Source organism: Arachis stenosperma, chromosome 10 (genome assembly GCF_014773155.1).
Source record: "Arachis stenosperma cultivar V10309 chromosome 10, arast.V10309.gnm1.PFL2, whole genome shotgun sequence".
Taxonomy (NCBI): Eukaryota; Viridiplantae; Streptophyta; class Magnoliopsida; order Fabales; family Fabaceae; genus Arachis; species Arachis stenosperma.
The window spans coordinates 91186334-91208632 of NC_080386.1; the positions used below are offsets into that span (position 1 = coordinate 91186334).

At 35.9% G+C, this 22299-nt stretch overlaps 1 protein-coding gene across 4 annotated transcripts; it reads right to left on the bottom strand.

Moving 5' to 3' along the window:
• Positions 1 to 13350: 13350 nt before the first annotated feature.
• On the bottom strand, positions 13351 to 16085 carry LOC130956197 (peroxisomal nicotinamide adenine dinucleotide carrier-like). Of its 4 annotated transcripts, XR_009077033.1 has the most exons (5): positions 15717 to 16085; positions 15380 to 15613; positions 14795 to 14863; positions 14026 to 14080; positions 13351 to 13885 (listed from the first exon to the last, which is right to left on the bottom strand). XR_009077033.1 is itself a non-coding variant. In XM_057883243.1 (4 exons), the coding sequence occupies exons 1-4, from the start codon at positions 15435 to 15437 to the stop codon at positions 13704 to 13706; spliced, it is 348 nt and encodes a 115-aa protein (XP_057739226.1). In that variant the 5' UTR covers positions 15438 to 16085; the 3' UTR covers positions 13351 to 13703. The 4 variants fall into 4 exon arrangements, 1 of the variants encoding a protein (XP_057739226.1); XR_009077031.1 differs by having other exon boundaries at positions 15380 to 16085; XR_009077032.1 differs by having other exon boundaries at positions 14989 to 16085.
• Between the last annotated feature and the right edge of the window lie 6214 nt (positions 16086 to 22299).

Genomic DNA, 22299 nt, shown 5'->3' on the forward strand with positions numbered 1-22299 from the left:
AGAATCAAGGGATTCTATTCCGACATGATCGAGAACCAACAGATGATTAGTCGTGCTGTGACAGAGCATTTGGACCTTTTTCACTGAGAGGATGGGATGTAGCCATTGACAACGGTGATGCCCTACATACAGCTTGCCATGGAAAGGAACAAGAAGGATTGAAGGAAGACAGTAGGAAAGCAGAGATCCAACAGGGACAAGCATCTCCAAACACTTATCTGAAATTCCCACCATTGAATTACATGCGTAACTTTCTCTATCTTTATTTTCTGTTCATTATTTATTATTATTCAAAAACCCAATAATCAATTATTATCCGCCTGACTGAGATTTACAGGGTGACCATAGCTTGCTTCATACCAACAATCTCTGTGGGATCGATGGTGGACGGAATTATGATCATCAACAATGGCTCCAAAGACTTGGTGCTCTCAAACATAAATCACACTTTGTCACAACTCCGCACAACTAACTAGCAAGTGTACTGGGTCGTCTAAGTAATAAACCTTACGTGAGTAAAGGTCGATCCCACAGAGATTGTTGGTATGAAGCAAGCTATGGTCAGCTTGTAAATCTCAGTCAGGCGGATAATAATTGATTATTGGGTTTTTGAATAATAATAAATAATAAATAGAAAATAAAGATAGAGTTACTCATGTAATTCAATGGTGGGAATTTCAGATAAGTGTATGGAGGTGATGTGTTCCTTCTGAATCTCTGCTTTCCTACTGCTTTTATCCAATCTTTGTCACTCCTTTCTATAGCAAGCTGTATGTAGGTCATTACCGTTGTCAATGGCTACATCCCATCCTCTCAGTGAAAATGGTCCAAATGCTCTGTCACAGCACGGCTAATCATCTGTCGATTCTCGATCATGTTGGAATAGAATCCCTTGATTCTTTTGCGTTTGTCATTACGCCCAGCAATCGCGAGTTTGAAGCTCATCACAGTCATTCAATCCCGGAATCCTACTCGGAATACCACAGACAAGGTTAGACTTTTTAGATTCCCATGAATGCTGCCATCAATTCTAGCTTATACCACGAAGATTCTGCTTAAGGAATCCAAGAGATATGCGCCCGGTCTAAGATAGAACGGAAGTGGTTGTAAGTCACGCATTCATAGGTGAGAATGATGATGAGTGTCACGGATCATCACATTCATCATGTTGAAGTGCAACAAATATCTTGAATAGGAATAAGTCGAATTGAATAGAAAATAGTAGTAATTGCATTAAAACTCGAGGTACAGCAGAGCTCCACACCCTTAATCTATGGTGTGTAAAAACTCCACCGTTGAAAATACATAAGTGATAAAGGTTCAGGCATGGCCGAATGGCCAGCCCCAAATGTCTAAGATTGCATAAACTGATCAAAGATAAAAATACAATAGTAAAAAGTTCTATTTATACTAAACTAGTTACTAGGGTTTACAGAAATAAGTCTAAGTGCAGAAATTCACTTCCGGGGCCCACTTTGGTGTGTGCTTGGGCTGAGCTTGAACTTTACACGAGCTGAGGCTTCTTTTGGAGTTGAACGCCAAGCTGTAACGTGTTTTTGGTGTTCAACTCTGGTTCGTGACGTGTTTCTAGCGTTTGACTCCAGAATGCAGCATGGAACTGGCGTTGAGCGCCAGTTTATGTCGTCTAATCACAAATAAAGTATGGACTATTGTATATTGCTGGAAAGCTCTGAATGTCTACTTTCCAACGCCATTGAGATCGCGCCATTTGAAGTTCTGTAGCTCCAGAAAATCCATTTCGAGTGCAGGGAGGTCAGATTCCAACAGCATCAGCAGTCCTTTGTCAGCCTCCTTATCAGAGTTTTGCTCAGGTCCCTCAATTTCAGCCAGAAAATACCTGAAATCATAGAAAAATACACAAACTCATAGTAAAGTCCAGAAAATATGAATTTAGCATAAAAACAAATGAAAACATCCCTAAAAGTAGATAGATTATACTAAAAACTATCTAAAAACAATGCCAAAAAGCGTATAAATTATCCGCTCATCAATCGACCCTTACTCACGTAAGGTTTATTACTTGGACGACCCAGTACACTTGCTGGTTAGTTGTGCGAAGTTGTGACAAAGTGTGATTCATGTTTGAGATCACCAAATCTTTGGAGTCATTGTTGATGATCACAAATCCGTCCACCACTGTCACCGGGCAGAAGGACCTCCAACGGGCGGCGTCGTCAGCTTCGTCTGGTCGTCTGACTCCGAAGCTTCCATGGTTGGCATCGTCTCCTCATCTGGTAAGCTTCTCTGTCAACATCATTGGGCATCTATTCTGCCGCTATGACCTAGACACCTACTCTGCTCTTTGTCGCGGTGAGTTGTACTATTTTTTCAACTTATTTTTTTAATTTTGTTAATGAACTATATCAATTGATACAGGGTTTTTTATTTATTTAATTATATGAATTGATACGGAGTTCTGTATGTAATGGCTGTTGTATGTAATTTAATTTTGGATTATTTGGTTAATTATTTGTAATGGTTGTTGTATTAGTTTTTCAATTTTGGGATTTTGAATGCTGAATAGAATTTTGATATAATTTTAGATTCTGAATGACTATAATTCTGAATTTTGCTATAATTGTTGTAATGGCAGAAGTTTATTATTATGAATTTTGCTGTAATTTCTGAATTTTGATATGTGGAAGTACTGTTTGTCATATAGCTACAATTGGGAATAAACAAATTTTATTATTATTTTTATTTCTTTTCTTAATCGAGTTTTAGAAGTCTCTGGTTAGGTTGGGAAGGGGCTAATATTGTTGTTGGCTCATGATAATTTCGTTATCCAACATAAATTTGTTTCTAAATTCTAGTTTCTAATACTTTATTTATTTATTTTTTAATTCTTGCTGCCTCTCTTGATTAAAAAAAACGATAATTGTGATAATATTTGACATGGTTTTATTGGAGACAGGGATATCCTCTGTTTAATAGTTCCTCCTCTTTATGATTACTGCATATGAAAGCTGTAACAATCAATTGCCGTGGCAATGAATTGTTCAATGAATCTAAAGATTAAGATGGTCTTATGAATAAGACCAAGGAACAAATGTTTGGTCAGCAAATTTTCTGCTATTAAGAAAACACAGTTTATTGTTATTATATATCGAATTTTTTTTTATAATTTTATTGTATATTTAACTAAACCAGTTCAACCACGGTTCGACTCCGATTGGACAATTGAACCATTGAACTAGTTATTTGACCGGTTCAATGACCGGTCCGGTTCTCGCAACCTCGCTTTAAATAATATTACGGTGAGTGGATATCTGTAAAATTCAAATTTTTTGAAATTAGATTAAAAATTTAATTTTGATATATTAATGGGTCAAAGTTCAATTTTCAAAAATTATTTTATTAAGAATAATTGAACCAAGTTTTGATAAATTGAGTTTGAATTAAATTAGAATTTTTATCTAATTTTATAATTATTGGATTTTTTTATATTTAAATTATAAATTTTAGTAGTTGTAAAATAAGAAGAATTTTATAAGATTTTATTTAAATGATTGAGATTTTGGAATTTAATACTTTAAGTTTTATGAATAAAGAAATTAAATATATTTTTTAAATTAGAGTATTCGATTGAAAGCCAATTAGTAAATTGGTAAATAATAGTATTCTTAAAAGTAATTTTAAGGATTAATTTAGGTTTCAAATAAATACTTTATCTCCTAATTTTATTAAAATTATCCTACCCTAATTAACCAAAAAATACCCAAATTAAAAACCCTTACTCTAAATCTATTACACACACATCTCACACTAACTGATGAGCGGATTTTTGTGTGGTATAGAATTTCACAATAAATTCTCGTTGCAAGTATAGCTTCTAAACCAACAAAGAATCCTCTCATACAAAAATTTGGTTGTCACAAGTAACAAACTCCTATAAAATAAACCGAAGTATTCAAACCTCGGGTCGTCTCTCAAAGGAATTGCAGGGTAATGTTCTTGTTATTGGTTATGGCCATGTATATTTTGGGGTTTTGAATAGGAGACAAGAAATGTAAATGGCAAGAATTAAACTAATAGCTAAGAAAGGCTCTTGGCAAGGAATGAGAACTAGAAGTCCTATCCTTATTATCATCCTCAATTGTTACAAGAATTGTCCATTGTTCCACTTAGTTAACCTCTAACTATGAAGGAAAGTCAAGTGGAAATAATCAATTTGATTCCTTAAGTCCTAGTCAACTCCTAAGGAAAGACTAGCTTTAATGGAATTCAAATCAATTAGCAACTCCTAATTATCAATCAACAAGAGACTTTGACAACTCAAGAGTCACCAATTACTCAACCTAAGCCAAGAGGAGAAAAATTCTACTCTACCATCCTTTCAAGCATTTTGTCAAACACTTGGAAGGCATAAAAGGGAAGCAAGGTAAAATCACAACAAGAATGAAATCTAACAACTACTAATTGCAAGAAAATTAACAACAACAATCAAAGAAGGCACAATTAACATGAATGACCTCAAATTGCATTAAAAGAAAATAAAAGGAACAAGAGTGTATCAACAACAAAATATACAAAATAAAGGAGATGAATAAAAAAGAATGAAGGAACAAGATGTAGGAACTAGAAATTGAGAAGGAGAAGTAAATCAAGACATGAATTAATGCCTAGATCTAGAGAAGAATTAAATCTAATCCTAATCCTAATTCTAGAGAGAAGAGAGAGCTTCTCTCTCTAGAAACTAACTCTAAAACTACTTCTAAGACTATTGGTAACTAACTTGGTAACTTCCTTCGTAACTTTCCCCCTTCAATCCTTGGGTTTAATAGCATCAGAAGTGAGTTGAATTTGGGCCTAGGAAGCTCAAAATTCGCTCCCAGCGGATTCACTTTAAGTGGGTCACGTGCGGTCATGCGTACGCGTCGCTTGACAATTTGCTATCCACGCATACGCGTCTTGTACGCGTACGCGTCACAATGTGACCTTCCATCCACGCGTGCGCGTCGGTGAATGCATCCCAAATCCTTGATTTTCCATGATTTCTCCTCTTTGCATGCTTTTCTCTTTGCTCCTTTGATCCATTCCTAGCCTTTTCATCTTGAAATCACTAACAAACACATCAAGGAATCTAGTGGAATCAAAGGTGAATTAAAATCAACAAATTAAGGGCCTAAAAAGAATGTTTTTACACTTAAACACAATTTAGGAGAAGATTATGAAACAATGCTATTTCCTTGAATAAATATGGGAAAAGTGGATAAAATCCACTTAAATTAAGCACAAAATGTACCACGAAATAGTGGCGCATCAAATCTCCCCACACTTAAACCAAGCATGTCCTCATGCTTAACCAAGAAAGAAGCAAAGGGTACTATAATTTATTCAAAGCAAATAAACTATATGCAATCTACCTAGATGCAACTATCTAAATGCAAGTTACTAAATGAATGCAAGTACTTAGTCAAAATAAATCAATTTCTAAGAAAACCAATATAAGCGTAAGGGCTAAGGGTATTAACAACCAAGCCAAACCACAATTGATAAAAGTTATTAAAGATTATACAAACTTGCAAGAAAGAAGATGATTCTAGGTGAAAACATGTAATTGACCATTAAACCCTCACCGGATGTGTTTGCACTCTAGTCGCTCAAGTGTATAGGGTTGATCACTCAATTCCCTCCTAATCATACTTTCCAAGATTTGTTTTTCATCTAACAATCAACAATTATTCAATGCATACATGCAAATATCATGAGGTCTTTTCTTGGGTTGTAATGGGGCTAGGGTCAAAGTAGGAATGCATATGGTCAAGTGAGCTTGAGATTTGAATCTTTGATCAACTTAAACTTCCCACCTAACCTATGATAACCTATACAATTTCAAAGCTAACCTAACTACCATAATCCTCACTTTTTCACATACTCATGCATTTTCATTTCACTCACAACACATATGCATTGATTTTTTATTGAACTTCACTTGGAGCACTTTGTCCCCTTTTTTATTGTTTTTCTTTTTTTTCTTTTTCTATTTTTTTCTTTTCTTTTTCATATTTTTTTCTTTTGTTTTTCTCATTTTTCTTTCTTTCAAACTATATGCAAGAACATCAATGCATAAGGCCTAACATTTGATTAATACACGAGTATGCACCCAATTCCCAAATATAGAAGTACAAAACACACATTTTCTCTCAACCAGTGTCCCAAGTTTTTCCACACTTGAATGGTACGCACTCTCACTAGCCTAAGCTAATCAAAGATCCAAATAAAGGACATTTATTATTTTTTGCTTTAAGGCTCGTAATGTGCTAATATTAAGAACAAAGGGGATTTAAAATAAGCTCAAAATTGGCTAACAAAGATTGATGGAAGGTAGGCTATTTGGGTAAGTGAGCTACATAAAACAATGGCCTCAATCATATATATGCATAAATACATGGAATAATGGACATAAAGAATCAAACAAATCAAGGATCACAATCATAGAAAGAAAATAATGCACACAAGAAGGAAATAAAATAGTTATAAGATGTAACCACACCATTGGACTCAAAACTCACAAGCTTGTGTTCTTAGCTCAAAACATGTTCCACAAGATATGGTTCAAGCAAGTTCCATGGAATCAAAATTTTTCACTCAAATCGATTGGGGCCCTATAAGTAAATTCCTTGGAAAATCTCAATATTTTGACAAAGTTTATTACCTAAATACAATGTTGTGATTGAGAATTTTTTAGAAATCTCTTAGTTTATCCCCTTTTTTTTCAATCAAACCAAATTCTCTTGTGTGAAAAGGGTCAACTAAGCTCCAATAATCCACATTTTTTTCACATCACAACCATTAAACTAAAAGAACTATATATATATATATACACACACTATCAACTACAAATGCAAATCCAACTAAAAATATCAAAACATACACAACTAAAGATGCTAAGTGGAATAAACTAATAGTATCCAAAATACCAATACAATAGTCCAAAATGCAGTAAATGAGAGTGCAAGTACTAAAATAGGATAAAATAAAGCAACTAAGCTGAAGTCTGAAAATTTTCACTAAAATAACATCTCCGCTGACGACGTCGACCTCCCCACTCTTAGAATGAAGCATCGTCCTCGATGCTACAAGTAGGACTAGGTGGAAGGATCGACATCTGCATTTAGCTGGGGCCCTGGCTGTGGCTGCGGCTGTAGCTGTGTAGAAGCCTGAGTCTCTGGAGGTGTCTCTGCCTACCCAGCCTCCTCCTCATGATCCGCCGCCTCCTCAGAATGATCAGAAGTGTCGGGATCAAGGGGTATGACTGCTTCCAGTGATGCCAACATCTGAACACGCACTGAAAGTGTCGCTCGATGCGACGATCGGTCCTATCCATATGCCTTATCAGATGCTGAACTAGCCTGTAGGTCGGCTGAGGTGCTGATGAAGGTGGTGGTGGTGGCTGACTGGCTGATGCGGATGGTGCTGATGATCCGGCTGCTGCTGTAGAAGATGATGGTTCAGACACTGCTGTTGCTGAAGAAGGTGGTGGCCTAGATGCTGCTGCTGCTGAGCGGGCTTTAGATCTATGCGGGGCTGGTCTCTCGTCCACCCAAGTCCCCCATGGAATCACTTTCTCCTTCCCGTGGATTGGGGGTGACGACTCATCATCCTGATGCCAGGGTACGCCATCCCATTAACACATCTCTGTGACCAAGGCAGGGAACGGGAGTGTGCCACGGATATGCGCTTGCCACATATACTTCCTGATCAGGCGGGGAAAATATAGTTGGTGCCCCTCCATAATGCACCTGATCAGAGCGAGCATGTCCATCGAAATCTCTGAGAAGTGCGTGGTAGGCATCACAAAATGAGCAAAGATCTGATGCCATGTCCTCGCCTCCCTAGTCAGATAGTCGAACATCATTCCCTTGGGCTTCGTTTTATTGGCGTCCATCTCCCAAGGGGCATCCGAGGTGGCAACTATACTCGTCAGTGCATTATAATCATATGTCATACAGTGCATCTCCGCCTCAGCCTGCATAAAAGCATCTGTATCACTGGTCTTGGGCTGACAGCGGAGTGCATCCTCAATGTCAGCTTCTGTCATCAGAACTCGCCCACCTCTCAGGTGAATCGAATCAAGGGTCGGTGTATAGAAATCAAGTATGGACAGAAAAATAGAAATCACATGATATAAACAATTAAGCCAAGTAGAGGAATATAAAGCAAGGAATCAAGTATGGACAGAAAAATAGGAAACAACAAGACATTAAGAAACTCTCATGAAGTGAGTCATAGGAATGAATTCTTGTAGTGCAAGCAAACATAATTCAGATAACAATTATGAGACTTAACCAAGAGAAGCTCAAAAAGTATAGAGGATAAGCATACTCTCATTCATGAGGATGATGTAAGCCATTGATGATGAAATATGTAATGCATACAAGCATAGAAGAGGAAAACAAATCATCATCAATGGGTTGGTCACTTAAGTTTGTAATCTTTGGTGTTGGAAAAATTCAAAAGTGTACTTGGTGTAACTAAAAAAAAAGTTAGGACAGTTTTAATTGAAAGAGTGTACACTAATGCAGAACACCAATAATTACAATGTGAGAACCTTAAACAAAAGGAATAGGTTTAAATCAAATGGCATAATCATGGAAATAGGCTTCATTGGTCGGCTAAGGCAAAAATCGAACCGGACCATGAAGTCAGAAAGCATTTGACTTAACCATAGAATGTTAAAACACAAACAAGGTTCACATTGGGTTGATTAGTTAAGGCTCTATAACTAAAATAGAGCGGGAACGCCGACCAAATTAACTAAGAAATTGCACTTGGTATAAAATGAATGAATTTTCAAACCAACAGGTGCCAAGTGCAGCCCCTAAGTGGCAAGTTTACAACCGATTACTTTCCAAAAATTTTGGCAGCATTCCAGCAATAAATTGGACGTTCCCGGATGGCAAACAACAGCAAAAACAGTGTCATATGAATCCAAAATACATCAAACATGTCAACAAGCAAGGATTGCATATGATTCAGGTAGCATTAATCAAGCAAGGCAGCAATTAAGCAATTCATGTAAATCCAAAATAAGCACAGTAGTAACAATATATATACATAACAACAACATCATTCACTATTCAGCAAGCAGTTAACATTCAGAAATTAAGCAAAAACGGAGCACTTATCAAGCTTAGAATCCTCCAACCACAACCTAACTACCTAACCACCTAAGATCAACTAAAACATGCATATCTAACTAACCTAAACTAAACAGAGTTTAATCAACTACTGATATAAACTTGAAAAATGAACTAAAAGGATATGAAAAATAGAGTAGTACTAAAACAGAGGGAAGAACATGGGAAAACTTGGGAACAGTAGCAAACAGAAATGGAGAAGGCGGGAGATTGAGTACAGTGCCAACTAGAGATTGCGGCTACTGGTGGTGGAGCAGCGCTTACACAGTGGTACTGGGGCGTCGAGAAGTAGCACAGACTCAGAGAATTAGGGGGCGTGGCACCAAATTTTGACTCAGGTGCCGCGACGGAGAGGAATCGGCAGAGAGAGAAGGACAGGTTCGGTGATGGTGGGACGGAGTTTGCCGGCAGCACTGGAGTCGCGGCGGCGTCAGTCGGAGGCAGAAGGGGATACTGTCGAGAGGAGGCGAAAGGGGAAAATGGCAGAAGAAAAGAGGAAAGAAAGAAGAGAGAAGGAAAAAGAAGGAGGCGATCGGCGGCGGTTAGGTGTCGCCAGAGTGGTGGCGATGGAGCTTGAGGAGTGGTGGTTATGGGGGAGCAGAAGGAGGAAAATGGAATGTTGAAGATGGTATAATGGACGCGAATGCTAGGATTCTTCGCGCAAATGGGGTTAGTGAATTTGAAGGAAATGGAACGTTGATAGTGGTATAATGGAACCCTAACACTCCTTCTATCCTAACAGCCGCCACCCAGCCCCTCACCCTCACCTCACCAACGGATCACACACACACGTGAAGAGAAGAAAGAAAAGAGGAGAAGGAGAGGGTGACGGCGCCGGTGGGTGTCACTGCCACCATTGTCATCAACGTTGCTCAGAGGAGGAGGAGGAACCATGCAAGCGAGCTCAGTCGAGGAGAGAGGAAAGGCGGCGCCGTCGCGTCCCATTACATCGTCATCTTTGTAGAGGTCCGTGTCACCAATGTTGCGAGCTGTTGCCACCGCCAATCAAAACCCTCACCATCATCATCATCATCGCAGGCTGCTACTGCATGTGCCATCATCACCGCCGTTGGGTCCGTCACCATCGTCCATGGGTGAAGCTCGAAGAGAGAGAGATCGAGTTGGCATGAGAAAGGAGGAAGGGAGAGTCTCAAATAAAAGAGAGAACAGGGAGCTTCGCGAGAGCTCCATCGCTACCCAGCCGTCGCCGTCGTTGTGAGTTGCGTTGCTAAGCTTTTGTCGCTGAAAAACGGTGCTGTCGCCGTCGGGATCTACTGCCAGTAATGGTGTTCTTGCTTCTAGTTTTTGTTCTTTTAAATTCCTAGAACATTGTTGTTACATTCGCTATCACCCGAGCTTCTGGTTGCCGTCGTCGCTTGAGGTAGTTGTTGGAGCTGCTGCCGGGTCAATTTGGAGTTGATGCTATTTCGTTCTGTTGTTACAGTAAGTGTATTTTATTTTGGACCCTCGTAGTTATTGTTTGATTATAGCTTGTTAAAGAATTTAAGGTATTTGATGTCATAGGATTGTGTACCATTGTTGCATGCTACGTTTGTTGCTGTCGGAGTTGTTGTCGCAGCATTCTTGGCTATCCTTCGTGGTATGATCGAATTTGTTTTACTCTTTTTGCCACAATAATTTATTCTAGTTTCACTTAACCTCAATTTCTGCATTAATTCCAAATTATGCCAGATACGTTGTTGTTGCTGTGATCCTTATGGTTGCTTGAAAATTATCGAGGTTGCTGTTGCTGCGGCGAAATAAAAAAGAAAAGAGGGTTTATTGCATTTTAATTGCTGTGAATTTGATTAGCTAAGGTAGGGGATTTAAATTAAAAATGCTTTAAACTTTGAATACCTAACAAGTTTAGTAAATTAATGCAAATGAATGAATGCTAGTGATGTAAATAGTTTTCTACTATGATTGAATATGTTGTGTTTGTTAGTGATTGGTTGATTTTTGAATTTTGGTGGGACTGGTTGATTTTGTTGTGTTTGGATTTTTCAAAGGATTATTTAGAAGCTTTGGAAGCAATTCCTTTAACTTTTCTGCAAAAGTTTAGTTAGGAAAAAGATTGAAATGCAATTTTAAATTTTGAAAATTAAAAGGCCACTGATGGCTTGGAATATGTTAAATGTTGTTGTTGGCTATGGAAGACAGTTGAGGTTGAATTGAGGGAATCCGCGAAGGGTGGTAAAACTCTAGTTTTTAAGAGAGGTTCTACCCAAATGTTTGTAAAAATTGAAGAGTTTTGGAAGTTTTGGTTATGGTTTCAAAAATGAGTTTAATTTGATTAATTCATCAAAAAAAAATATGTCTTGACTATTTTTTAAGATTTTAAAGCAACTAAAGAAATGAATTTGAGGATAAATACTTTTGGGATTTTCAATTAGAATTTTTTATTTTTAATTAATATGGCTTGGAACCTTATTGAAAAGTTTTCATACTTGAAATGGTTTTGAAATTAGTTTATGATTTAACTTATTTAATTTTGAAAAACAACACAAAGGGATTTATTTATTTAGTTGAAGTTTTTAAAAGTTAAATTACTTATTAATCAACGGGTTTGGATTTAGGAAGTGTGAAATAAGATAGGGTTAATAGAGCTAAGTAATGGAGTTGATCAAAAAAGAAATACTTGTGGAACATGTAGTTAAGTTGCGATTTATAAGAATTATGAGACAATGGTTGACGACCTTGGAAGTACTTTAATTTGAAATTGTGGATTATGAAGGATTGGTTTGTTAGCCTATAAGTGGTTAATTAAAGAATGGTGTAATGAGCTTGAATAAGAAAGACATGATGGTGTTTGAGTTAGCTTGTCATTGAGTATAAATAATTTTGTTCTATAAGCTAGTTTATTCGCAACCTTGACCTTGAGTCTAGGGTATTATATTAGACGCCTCATATACACAAGTCGTATGTAACGGCCCAAGCCCAACCCGGTGAATGTCAAAGAGTGTGGACTAGAGATTTGGCATTGTGTTATTGATGGATATGATGAGAATTGTGATTTAAATTGAGATATATACAGATATTAGTAATGATTATGACGTGGTGATGGTTCTGGTTGATGAAAGACATTATGATAAGACTGATGATGATTTGATTAGTATTCTGGCATGGTTGGGGTTAATTCCCGCTTGCATATTGACTTGATTGGTATTCTGACAAGGGATGTGGTTTATCCCGCTTGTGCTCTGATTTTTGTGTACTATTGGCAAGGATGGTGGTATGATCTTGCTTGCGCTGAGTCGAGCTATGCCAAAACAAGGACGGTTGGTAAAATTTCGCTTGTTTCGTGGCTCCCTCTGGTCGTAAGTGCTCGGGCATTATATCCTGTAAGAGCGTGATCAGGAACCATATCTCGTAATGCACTTATATATATATATATATATATATATATATATATATATATATATATATATATATATATAAAATTCTGTGGTATTTGATTTTAAGAGTGTATGATTACTGAATTTAATATCGAAATTATGTGGTATTGAATTTAAAGACACTACAAGAAATTATCGGAATAACGATCGATTTAGCGACCTATTTGGGTGGCCGCTAAAACCATGGTCGCTAATCAGAAAATAGCGACCAACTTCAGTCGCTAAAGTTTAGCGACTGATTTTAGCAACCGATTTTTTAGCAAGGCCACCAAATCCTCACTAAAGAGTATCGGTCACTGACAAAATCGGTTGCTAAATTGTGACCAAATTTTCCATCGCTAAATCGGTCTCTGAGTAAATCGGTCGCTAAATGGTGACCCACTTTTCAGTCGCTAAATCGGTCGCTAATTTGCAACTAGTTTTTCGGACTCTAATTCAGTCGCTAAGTGTGGACCAGTATTTTAGCAACCAACATTTCAATCGCTAATTAACAACTAAGCATTTTAGTGACCAAATTTCCATGCCTGATCCTAATTTTTTAATTATCAATTTTTTACTAATTTTTTAATTATCAATTTTTTACTAAATTTTTATGACTAGACCATCAAATATTAAAAAACCATCAACATAAAATCTACACTTTAACACATAAAAGTAAACAACACTTTATTATTATTATTATTATTATTATTATTATTATTATTATTATTTATAAAAAGAAAAGTGAATTATTAGGCAGCGCCTATTAATATAGTAGTTCTTATAAAGAACAAACAATTAGCTATAATTAGAGATAAATTCCCTCAATCATATTCATAACAATAACAATTATTATGACGCCAGCACGCAACAATTTTATAATGTCTGCAGCATGCTGCAAATATATGGTTACAAATGAAAGTTGAGAAAAAGAAAGGGTGCTCTTAATATTCACGTTTGAGACTAAATATTCTTCTGCAGCACTCTCAGCTTCATTAGCTCTCCAAAGCTGTCAAAGTTAGTCTTACTTTTATGCTTTATCCATTATTTCACCACAAACTGTAAGCATTATAACTCCATTGGGGAACGGAACTTTCTTCCATATTGCAAAGTTTATCTGCTCATTTCTTTCTTTAGCTTATAAGGAGGAATAGAAGTCAATTCCTCAAATTTGATGCAACTTTCTTACTTTATCAGCCAATGAAATGAAAGCCTTAACAAGCTCCTCCTTAATCATGAATAGAACAGAAGCTGCAAAAACACTCTGTACTATCTTTGTGCTCATCCCTTTATAGAAACCAGGCAATCCTTTAAAACGGATCATTTTCAGTATTGCATCAAAGGTACCTGCATTTTTAACATTACAAAATGTCAAAAGAAAAAAATTGAGAAGTTAAAGTGGTATTGTGGAAAATAACATTATATAAAAAATAATGTAAAAGTCCAAAAGAAGAGTTGATATAGATGGAATCTATCTAAACTCAAACCTGAGTATCTTAATGAGTTACTAGCACCAATCTCCTGTTTTGCTTGAAGCCTTGACTGCAATATGAAATTATAAGACTCATTAGGCATATACAAAAGAACTAGATCTGCAATATATATATATATATATATATTGGTTTTACCTTGACAACCAGTAAGAGATATGGCAAATTGCAGTAGTATGTTTAACCAATTGCAGTACATGAAAGTTGACTGTTTAACCAATTAGATTAGATTTGAATCTAATTAAAAGTACATGGAAAATAAATCATCATCAACAGCATCAACCAATTTGAATAGCTTTAGTTTAAAACTTAAAATTAATAAAACCATTCTATGATGAAACTATCGCAAATATAACTGACCATATAGTTTTCTATTGCGAAACTGATAGTTTGGAAAGGAAAAACCCTGTATGCAACACGTATTCAAAATTTTCTTCTATAGGTCAAACTTGACCTCAAGCACACTTCCACATGCATGCTTAATTAAAGTAGCCACAATTTGGACAATAATTCTTTAGCTGATTAAAAGTAACAAACAAAATTGTTGTCTTAAGCTTTGTAGTAGAAGATTTCTAATGTTAAAGAACTAAAATGAAGCTGTCTATCTTCTCTCTTTACTTCAAGCAGTACAGTGTCCACTATTAATAAGAATATTTACACTCCAACTACCAAGGCATAAATAATGAAATAGATGTTTATCTGAGATAGGTTTGCAATAGATAGAGATAAAATAATTAATTTAAACCAGTTTAGTGATTGGTTTTACCTTGACAACCAGTAAGAGATATGTTGAAACGGTTTCTCCAAGTTTTGCTAACGCTGCCAGGAGAAAGACCTTGAGAGATGAATGTATGTGTTTAGAAATAAAGAAGAGTCAAATTGAATTTCAACAAATATGACACAGATCAATGTAATTTTCCATCAAAAAAATTAAAAGATGCTTCTAACTGTGCTCTATACCTCCAATGCAGTTACACTACCCTGCTTCTTAGCCGACCACGCCTTTAGACGCTTTAATGAGCTCTCATATCAATTTAAATTCATTACACTTTAAATTTATTAGCTCTCATATTACTAAATTTAACGTTTCCAATTGTTTCTGGAAGATGACCAAGTGGTATTTTTTCAAAGTCCAGTGTCACCAAGAGCTTGAAATTAGAGAAAAGTGAGTTCACAAAAGTGCTTATCATTTCCTCCTCATCTATAATATCATAAAGAAGGAAAGAACGCAACAAGCTAAATTGGTTTCTATCAAACTCTGTAGTTGAAGCACTTGTTCCCAGATCAGCAAAGTCAACATTTGTGCCAATTGATAAACGTCTAGTCCATTTATCAAAACAAAATGGGTTACCTTTCTTCACTTGACACAAGTTGAACTCTTCACATTTCTTGACAATGAAGTCATGCATCAAATCATGAACTCTACACTTTGTAACTCTGCCGTCGTAAGGGTTCACATCAGCTACCTTAACCAAGCTCCTATGAATGAGATCAGCTTAAGTACTCTTCTCCAACTTCTCGTTGAGTTTGGTGCTCTCTGCACTCCACAAGCCCTTCAGCTATCCACAAATTGATGAGCCTTGCACTATTGATTGTGTATTGCTCAGGAAAAAGGCCAAAGTACAAGAGACATGACTTGAGGTGGTAACTAAGATCCTGATAGCTTTCTAACAGTGCCTGATGCTAACCTTTAAGATGAGAATCGCTTGCAAGCTTTGATTGAAGGCTGTTGTACACCACCTTCCATTCTGAGACTCTCTCTTTCTTGGTTGACAGAAGAGAAGCTATAGCCACAATTGCAAGTGGCACACCATCACACTTTTTTGTGAACTCTTCAGATAGTTTCAGACGACGACGCCGGCGCTGTGAACTTAGAAGACGACAACGGCGCTAACTAAGAAGACGACGATGCGAATGGAGCTGCGAACTCAGAAGACGACGACGTCGCGAATGGAGAGGGTGTTGTGTTGTGCGGTGCTTCCGGCTGTGGTCACATCCGTGGAGGGGAAGAAGTATAGCTCAGTAACCTTTTGAGAATGCGAGAATGGTGATTGGTGAGGCTGAGTTAGGGTTACTGAGGGGTAGAGTAATTCGGTAACTATTTTAAATTAGCGACTGATTTAACTACCGATTAGTGATATATTATAAAGCCGTCGCTAAATCGGTAGCTAAGTTAAAAAATAGTGACCAATTTAGTGACCAATCGTTTAAACTAGTATTTATAGTTAGTTGCTAAATTGGTCGCTATCTTAACTATTAGTAACCGATTTTGTGATCACCAGCTTAGCGACCGAGTTAGCAACCAACCTTTTTCAGCTTATTTCTCTATTGGTTGCAAAATCAGTTGCTAAATTAAAAAATAGCGACCGATTTTATGACCAATAATTCCAAGTATTGCTTCCTCATTTCGGTTGCTAATTCGGTTGCTGTGTTAAAAAATAGTGACCAATTTTAGCAATCAATTTTATGTTGCTCGTATAAAAATCTCATCGGTCGCTATTAGTGACCAATTTCTTTGGTCACTAAAATCGGTCACTGATTGTGATTTAGCGACCGATTTAGCAACTAAAAATTTTTTGGTCCTTGAAATCTTATATCGGTTGCTAAATCAGTCGCTATTAGCAACCAATTTTTTCGGTCACTAAAATCGGTCGCAATTCTAAAACTTTCTTGTAGTTAGAGACGGGGCTGAGTAGAGTGTTGGAGAGAGCTTGAGTGCGTAGTATCATTGACATAGGGAGTATATAGTAGGTTTACCCGGTTTCGGATTAGAGTGGGGTAAATTGTTGGGTAAAAAATCCTTAGGCACATCTTTGGTCCTTTTCTTTTCTTTAAACAGTTTACTTTACAGATTTGTAAATTAAAGGAGTTTCTTTATGACCTTTCAAAGTAAATTTTCTCACAAAACTTTTCGCAAAGGTCATTTCAAGGATAAACTATTTTTATAATGAAATTCTATCTATTTGCAAGTATTTCTTTATTTTGAGGGTATTCCTTTCCCTACTGAAAGCCTGAAAGGTTGATGTTCTCATCCCTTTTTATATCCAATATTTCAGTGATAAGCTCAGAAAGCTTTGGCACGAAGGCTGTGACCGAACTACAGAGCTATATTTATTTGTATTTTTTGTTTTTAGTTTAATTGATATTTTTTCCCTCATCATTTGTCATTTTGAATTTTTAGAGAGGCAAGATTTATATTTGGGAACTGTTGAATAACATTATATATTATGAAAAGGCTTTTCATTTTCATAATTAAAAATTCAATTTGCATTCGTGAAGGTTCAATATTAAATAAAGGGTAAAGTATACTTTTTGTCCCAAAAGTTTGACAAAAGTTTCAAAAATATCTCTAAGTTTTATTTTGTTTCAATTTTGTCCCAAAAGTTTTCGATTTGCATCAAATATACCCCTGACAGCTAATTTTTCAAAAAATTTAAGACCAATTCAAAAATAATTTCATAAGAAGAACCCTCAATACAAGCAAATCAAGCATAATTTTCATGCATTATTGTTAGATTGGTCTTAAATTTTTTAAAAATTTAGCCATCGAGGACATATTTGGTGTAAATCGAAAACTTCTGGAATAAAATTAAAACAAAATAAAACTTAAGGATATTTTTGAAATTTTTGCCAAACTTCAGCGACAAAAAATATACTTTACCCTTAAATAAATATTACTAAATAAAAGGAGTAGAGGTAGGTAGTTCCTGGACTTTTAGTGCAATCATGAGGTGTGCTAAAAGTTAGGGTGTTACAATATCGTTCCCACGAGGATTAATGGATTGAATCAAGTAACGTATAATTGGATCTCTAATTTGATCAATCAAACATTGGCAAGAGAATTATGAATCTTGAAGTAGAAGCAAAGAATAATGAAGTATGTTAAAGTTGAATGAGAGAAAGCTTATGAATTTAAGAAAGTAATTAATGAATGAGATGTTAAGGGCTTTGGAGATGTTTAACTCTTAGAAAAAGTAATGCTTATGTTTTCCTAATTTGACTCATGCAAAAATCTTTTCACAGCAAATTATTTATAATCAATTTCTAATTTCTTGGCAATTTAATTTCTGTTAACTTAATTAATCAACAATTCCTTGCTCAGCTAATTAAAAGAAGAAGTTAAGCACGATTTTGATTTAAGGCCACATGACTTTCAAAATACTATTTCTAGTCAAGTTGAAAATTATGAGAAAGAGTTTCAAGCTAATTCTGATATTAAATTTTTCAAAGTGATATTAAACTTTTCAAAATAATAACAGAATCCAAGATAGAATTAGAATATTTTTCAATACTTTTAATCATTAAAGATGAAAAACGAGACTTAATCTTGAAAAAGTAGAAAAACATGAATCAAAATAAAGAAAACACTTACATTACTAATCCATAAAATCAAATAGAGTTCCTAACCTTCATCATGAGAAGGTTTAGTTACTCCTGGTATAAAAGAAAATAACTTAAGATTAACGAGGTACTAGATGGATCTAGTTATTTTTCGATGATTTATCGATGATCCTCTGTGAACCTTGTTTACTTATTTATATTCTAGCTTTGCCTAACTATTGTAATTGAGAAACTCATCCTATCTTCTTATCTCCAAAGGATAAGATAACAACTTATTCAAATTCGAAACAATAATTCAAACCTAATATAAACTAAATCTAAACAACCGAATCTTATCTTTCTAGAACAAGTTAATGCTAACTAATCATTTAAATCTTGAATCTTCGGTTGAATTTAGAGCTTCCTGGGAGTGGACTATGATCTTGGTGCTGGGTTTGATCCACTGACACTGGGCTTTGAGGAACTCTAGGCCCCTGGGAGTTGGAAATTCACTTCAGAGCCTGGCTCCAGGATTGGGTGCTAGGTCCCCAGTACATTGGAGTTGGGTGTAACACCTTACTATACAAATGCTTACGTTATAACGATATATCAGAGGTGGTGAGGCATTACGAAACCTAAAAGAAAAGATACATATATAATATTTGAAGAATAACGATATAACTAAGAGCCTGTGAAAGGAAGATAAACAAAACAACAACTGTTATCACACACAAAATGATAACGTAAAAAACGTCGTATACTGCGAAGAAAAGAATGGCTAGAATATTAAAAACCAGAAAGTGTACAAAATAATATCCTATTTCTCCAAAAATACAAACCCCTAAGTGCAATATGCAATAATATGTTCCAAAAGTGGAGAATAATACTAAGTATCAAAATAAATCCAAAAGAGTCTTCTTCACTTCATCAAAGAGAATCTTGCACATTCAGCGAGGTGTATCCCGCTCTGTATTTGAAAAGCATAAATTTTCACAATGGGTGAGAACCCAAAGGTTCTCAGTAGGGTAATAGTTCTAAATAAAGACTATATAAAGAGATATGAACCCACTAGGCAATCCTAATCTCTAAACACACAAGGTTCAAGACTAGGGTTTAACTAATCCCAATAGGGTTAATATGCTAAGTCTTAGCTATTATCATTTGTCTCTAGCCTCAGTGCATCCCAATGCATTTCAACATCTTTATTTTCCAATATCTCAAATAATTAGTTCAGTATTTAGTATTTTGTTCAGTAGTAACAAACACAAGTAATAAGCAATACAAGTCAAACACAATTAGACAAGTAATACAGATAACAATTAATCAGGATAAGCAGTTAGGCAACCAAAGACAATTAAGCACACCCAAACAATGGCAAGTAAATGCCATATGATGCATGCATGCCCTATTGGCCATGTGTTCACGTGTCGGTTGATCTATCAGAACTCGACACATCCGATAGCTAACTAATGCACGAAATTAAACTCCGCACAACAGAATCGGCAAGTGTACCGGGTCGTCCAAGTAATACCTCAGGTGAGTGAGGGTCGAATTCCACAGAGATTGTCGGATTGAGCAAGCAATGGCTATCTTGTAAATCTTAGTCAGGCGATTAGAAAAGAGCATAAAATGAAAGCATGATAAAAGTGCAAGAATATAAAATCTATGGCTACCAAATGCAAGAAAACAATAATAACAACTAAATTAAGTAACAACAAACAAAGAAACATCAAATTACATTAATGAAAATGAAAATTAACAAGAGTTCACAAGCATCAAAGCAACAAAGCAAAAGAAATAACAAATAAAACTAAGAAGTAATAACAAGAGATTGTAAAGAAAACAAAATCAAAACAAGAATTTAAACCTAAATCTAAGAAAAATTTAAGAACAAAACCCTAAATTCTAAAGAGAAGAGAGAACTTCTCTCTCTAGAAACCTAACTTAAAACATGGCTAAAACTTAATTATGACTACTTGGTTCATTCCCTTCAATCCTTGGGTTCAATAGCATCAGAAATGAGTTGGATCTAAGCTTGGATGGGCGCGAAAATTGCCCCCAACGTATTTCCTTTAATGAGGTCACGTGTTGCTGATCACGCGTGCGCGTGGCCTGGCAAGTTTTCCCTCTCACACGTACGTGTGGGCCACGCGTATGCGTCACCATGAATTTCTCTAATTCCTCATTTCTATATGAATTCTTCACTTTGCATGCTTTTTCTTCACTTCTTCAATCCAAAAATATCACTTCTTCACTCAACAAAAATATCAAGACATCGAATGGAATTAAAGTGAATTAAATTTAGCAATTTTAAGGCCTAAAAGCATGTTTTCACTCTTAAGCACAATTTACGAGAAATTCACAAAACCATGCTATTTTCTTGAATAAATGTGAGAAAAGTCGATAAAATCCACCAAATTCAATACAAGATAAACCATAAAATTGTGATTTATCAGTAGGCAACGGTAAAGAAGTAGCCTTTTAGACAGATCAATGGATAACAGGGATTCCTAAACTTGGTGATCTAGCACTAGAAGATATCCACCCCATCGTTAAAGACAAGGTGGTTAATGGAGTATAAATGTCGGTCTAGAAATTTCTCAAAGGAATTTCGTTGCAAGCATAGTCCAAACCAACAATTTATCCACCAATCAGAGTTTAAAAAGGTTGTTACAATACAAATCAAAATAACTGGGAGTATCAATCACGGGTAGTTCTCCCTAGGAATTGCAATGAAGTGCTCAATTATTGGCTATGAAGAGGTGTTTTTGGGGTTTTGAATAATAGACAAGAAATGTAAATAACAAGAAAGTAAATGGCAATTAACTAACAAAGGAAAGGAAATCAAATGGTAAAAAGATCTTGGCAAGGGTTGATGGTTAAAGATCTATCCTTGTTTCCAACCATAATATGATAATTGTAAGGATCAATCCCATTTAGTCAACCTTTAACAATTGGAAGAAAGTCAAATGAGCTCCATCAATCCCAATCCATAAGTCCTAGCCACTCACTAATTGAATTAGCGAAGACTAGAGTCAATGGACATCAATTATTAATCACTTGGACATTAGCAACTCAAGGTCACCTAAGTTACCAACCTAAGCCAAGAATAGGAAAATCTACACTATAGCTAAAAGAAACATTTCATCAAACACCTAGAATGCAATAAAAGTAAACATCATAAATTGCAAGAATTAATAAAAGCCATAACTAACATAAGCAAGAAATCAATAATAACAACTAAGGTAAACATCAAAAGACATGAAAACATAAAATTGCAATGAAAGAAAATTGAAATTGACAAATAAACTAAATTGGCAAAATAAAGAAATTAACAAGAGAATTAGATAAACTAAAGTGCTAGAACAAATAAAAGTAAAGGAAACCTAAAATGAAGCAAGATTAAAATCTAGATCTAAGAAGAAATTGAAATAAAACCCTAAAACCTAGAGAGAGGAGAGAGCCTCTCTCTAGAATTCTACATCTCTCTAAAACTAAAACTAGTCTAATGTGTGTAATGTTTGTCCCCCATCCTCCTTCACTCCTCAGCCTCTAATCTGCCGACTGGGCTCGAAACTGGGCCAGAAATCAGCCTGAAATCTCCCCTGGCGTGTTCCCTTAAGTGAGGCACGTGACGCTTGTCACGCGTACGCGTCAGTTGAACTTTGCACAAGGTCATGCGTACGCGTCAGTCACGCGTACGCGTCAGTGGATGATGCTCCTGGTCTCGCGAACGCGTCAGCCCCGTGTACGTGTCAGGACCAGCTTCTCAAATATGTAATTCTTTGTATTCCTTCCACTTTTGCATGCTTCCTTTCCATCCTCTAAGACATTCCTGCCCTATAAACCCTGAAATCACTTAATAAACACATCATGGCATTGAATGGTAATAAGAGAGGATTAAAAATTAGCAATTTTAAGGCCTAAAAAGCATGTTTTCATTCTTAAGCA

Excerpts from the sequence above, each read along its gene's own strand:
- LOC130956197 (XM_057883243.1), bottom strand. The coding sequence starts at position 15,437 with ATGCATGACTTCATTGTCAAGAAATGTGAAGAGTTCAACTTGTGTCAA. Across the intron at positions 14,848-15,379 it reads CTTGTGTCAAGTGAAGAAAG|CGTTAGCAAAACTTGGAGAA; the intron begins GTAACCCATTTT and ends TTCTCCTGGCAG. Across the intron at positions 14,081-14,794 it reads ATCTCTTACTGGTTGTCAAG|TCAAGGCTTCAAGCAAAACA; the intron begins GTAAAACCAATC and ends TTCATATTGCAG.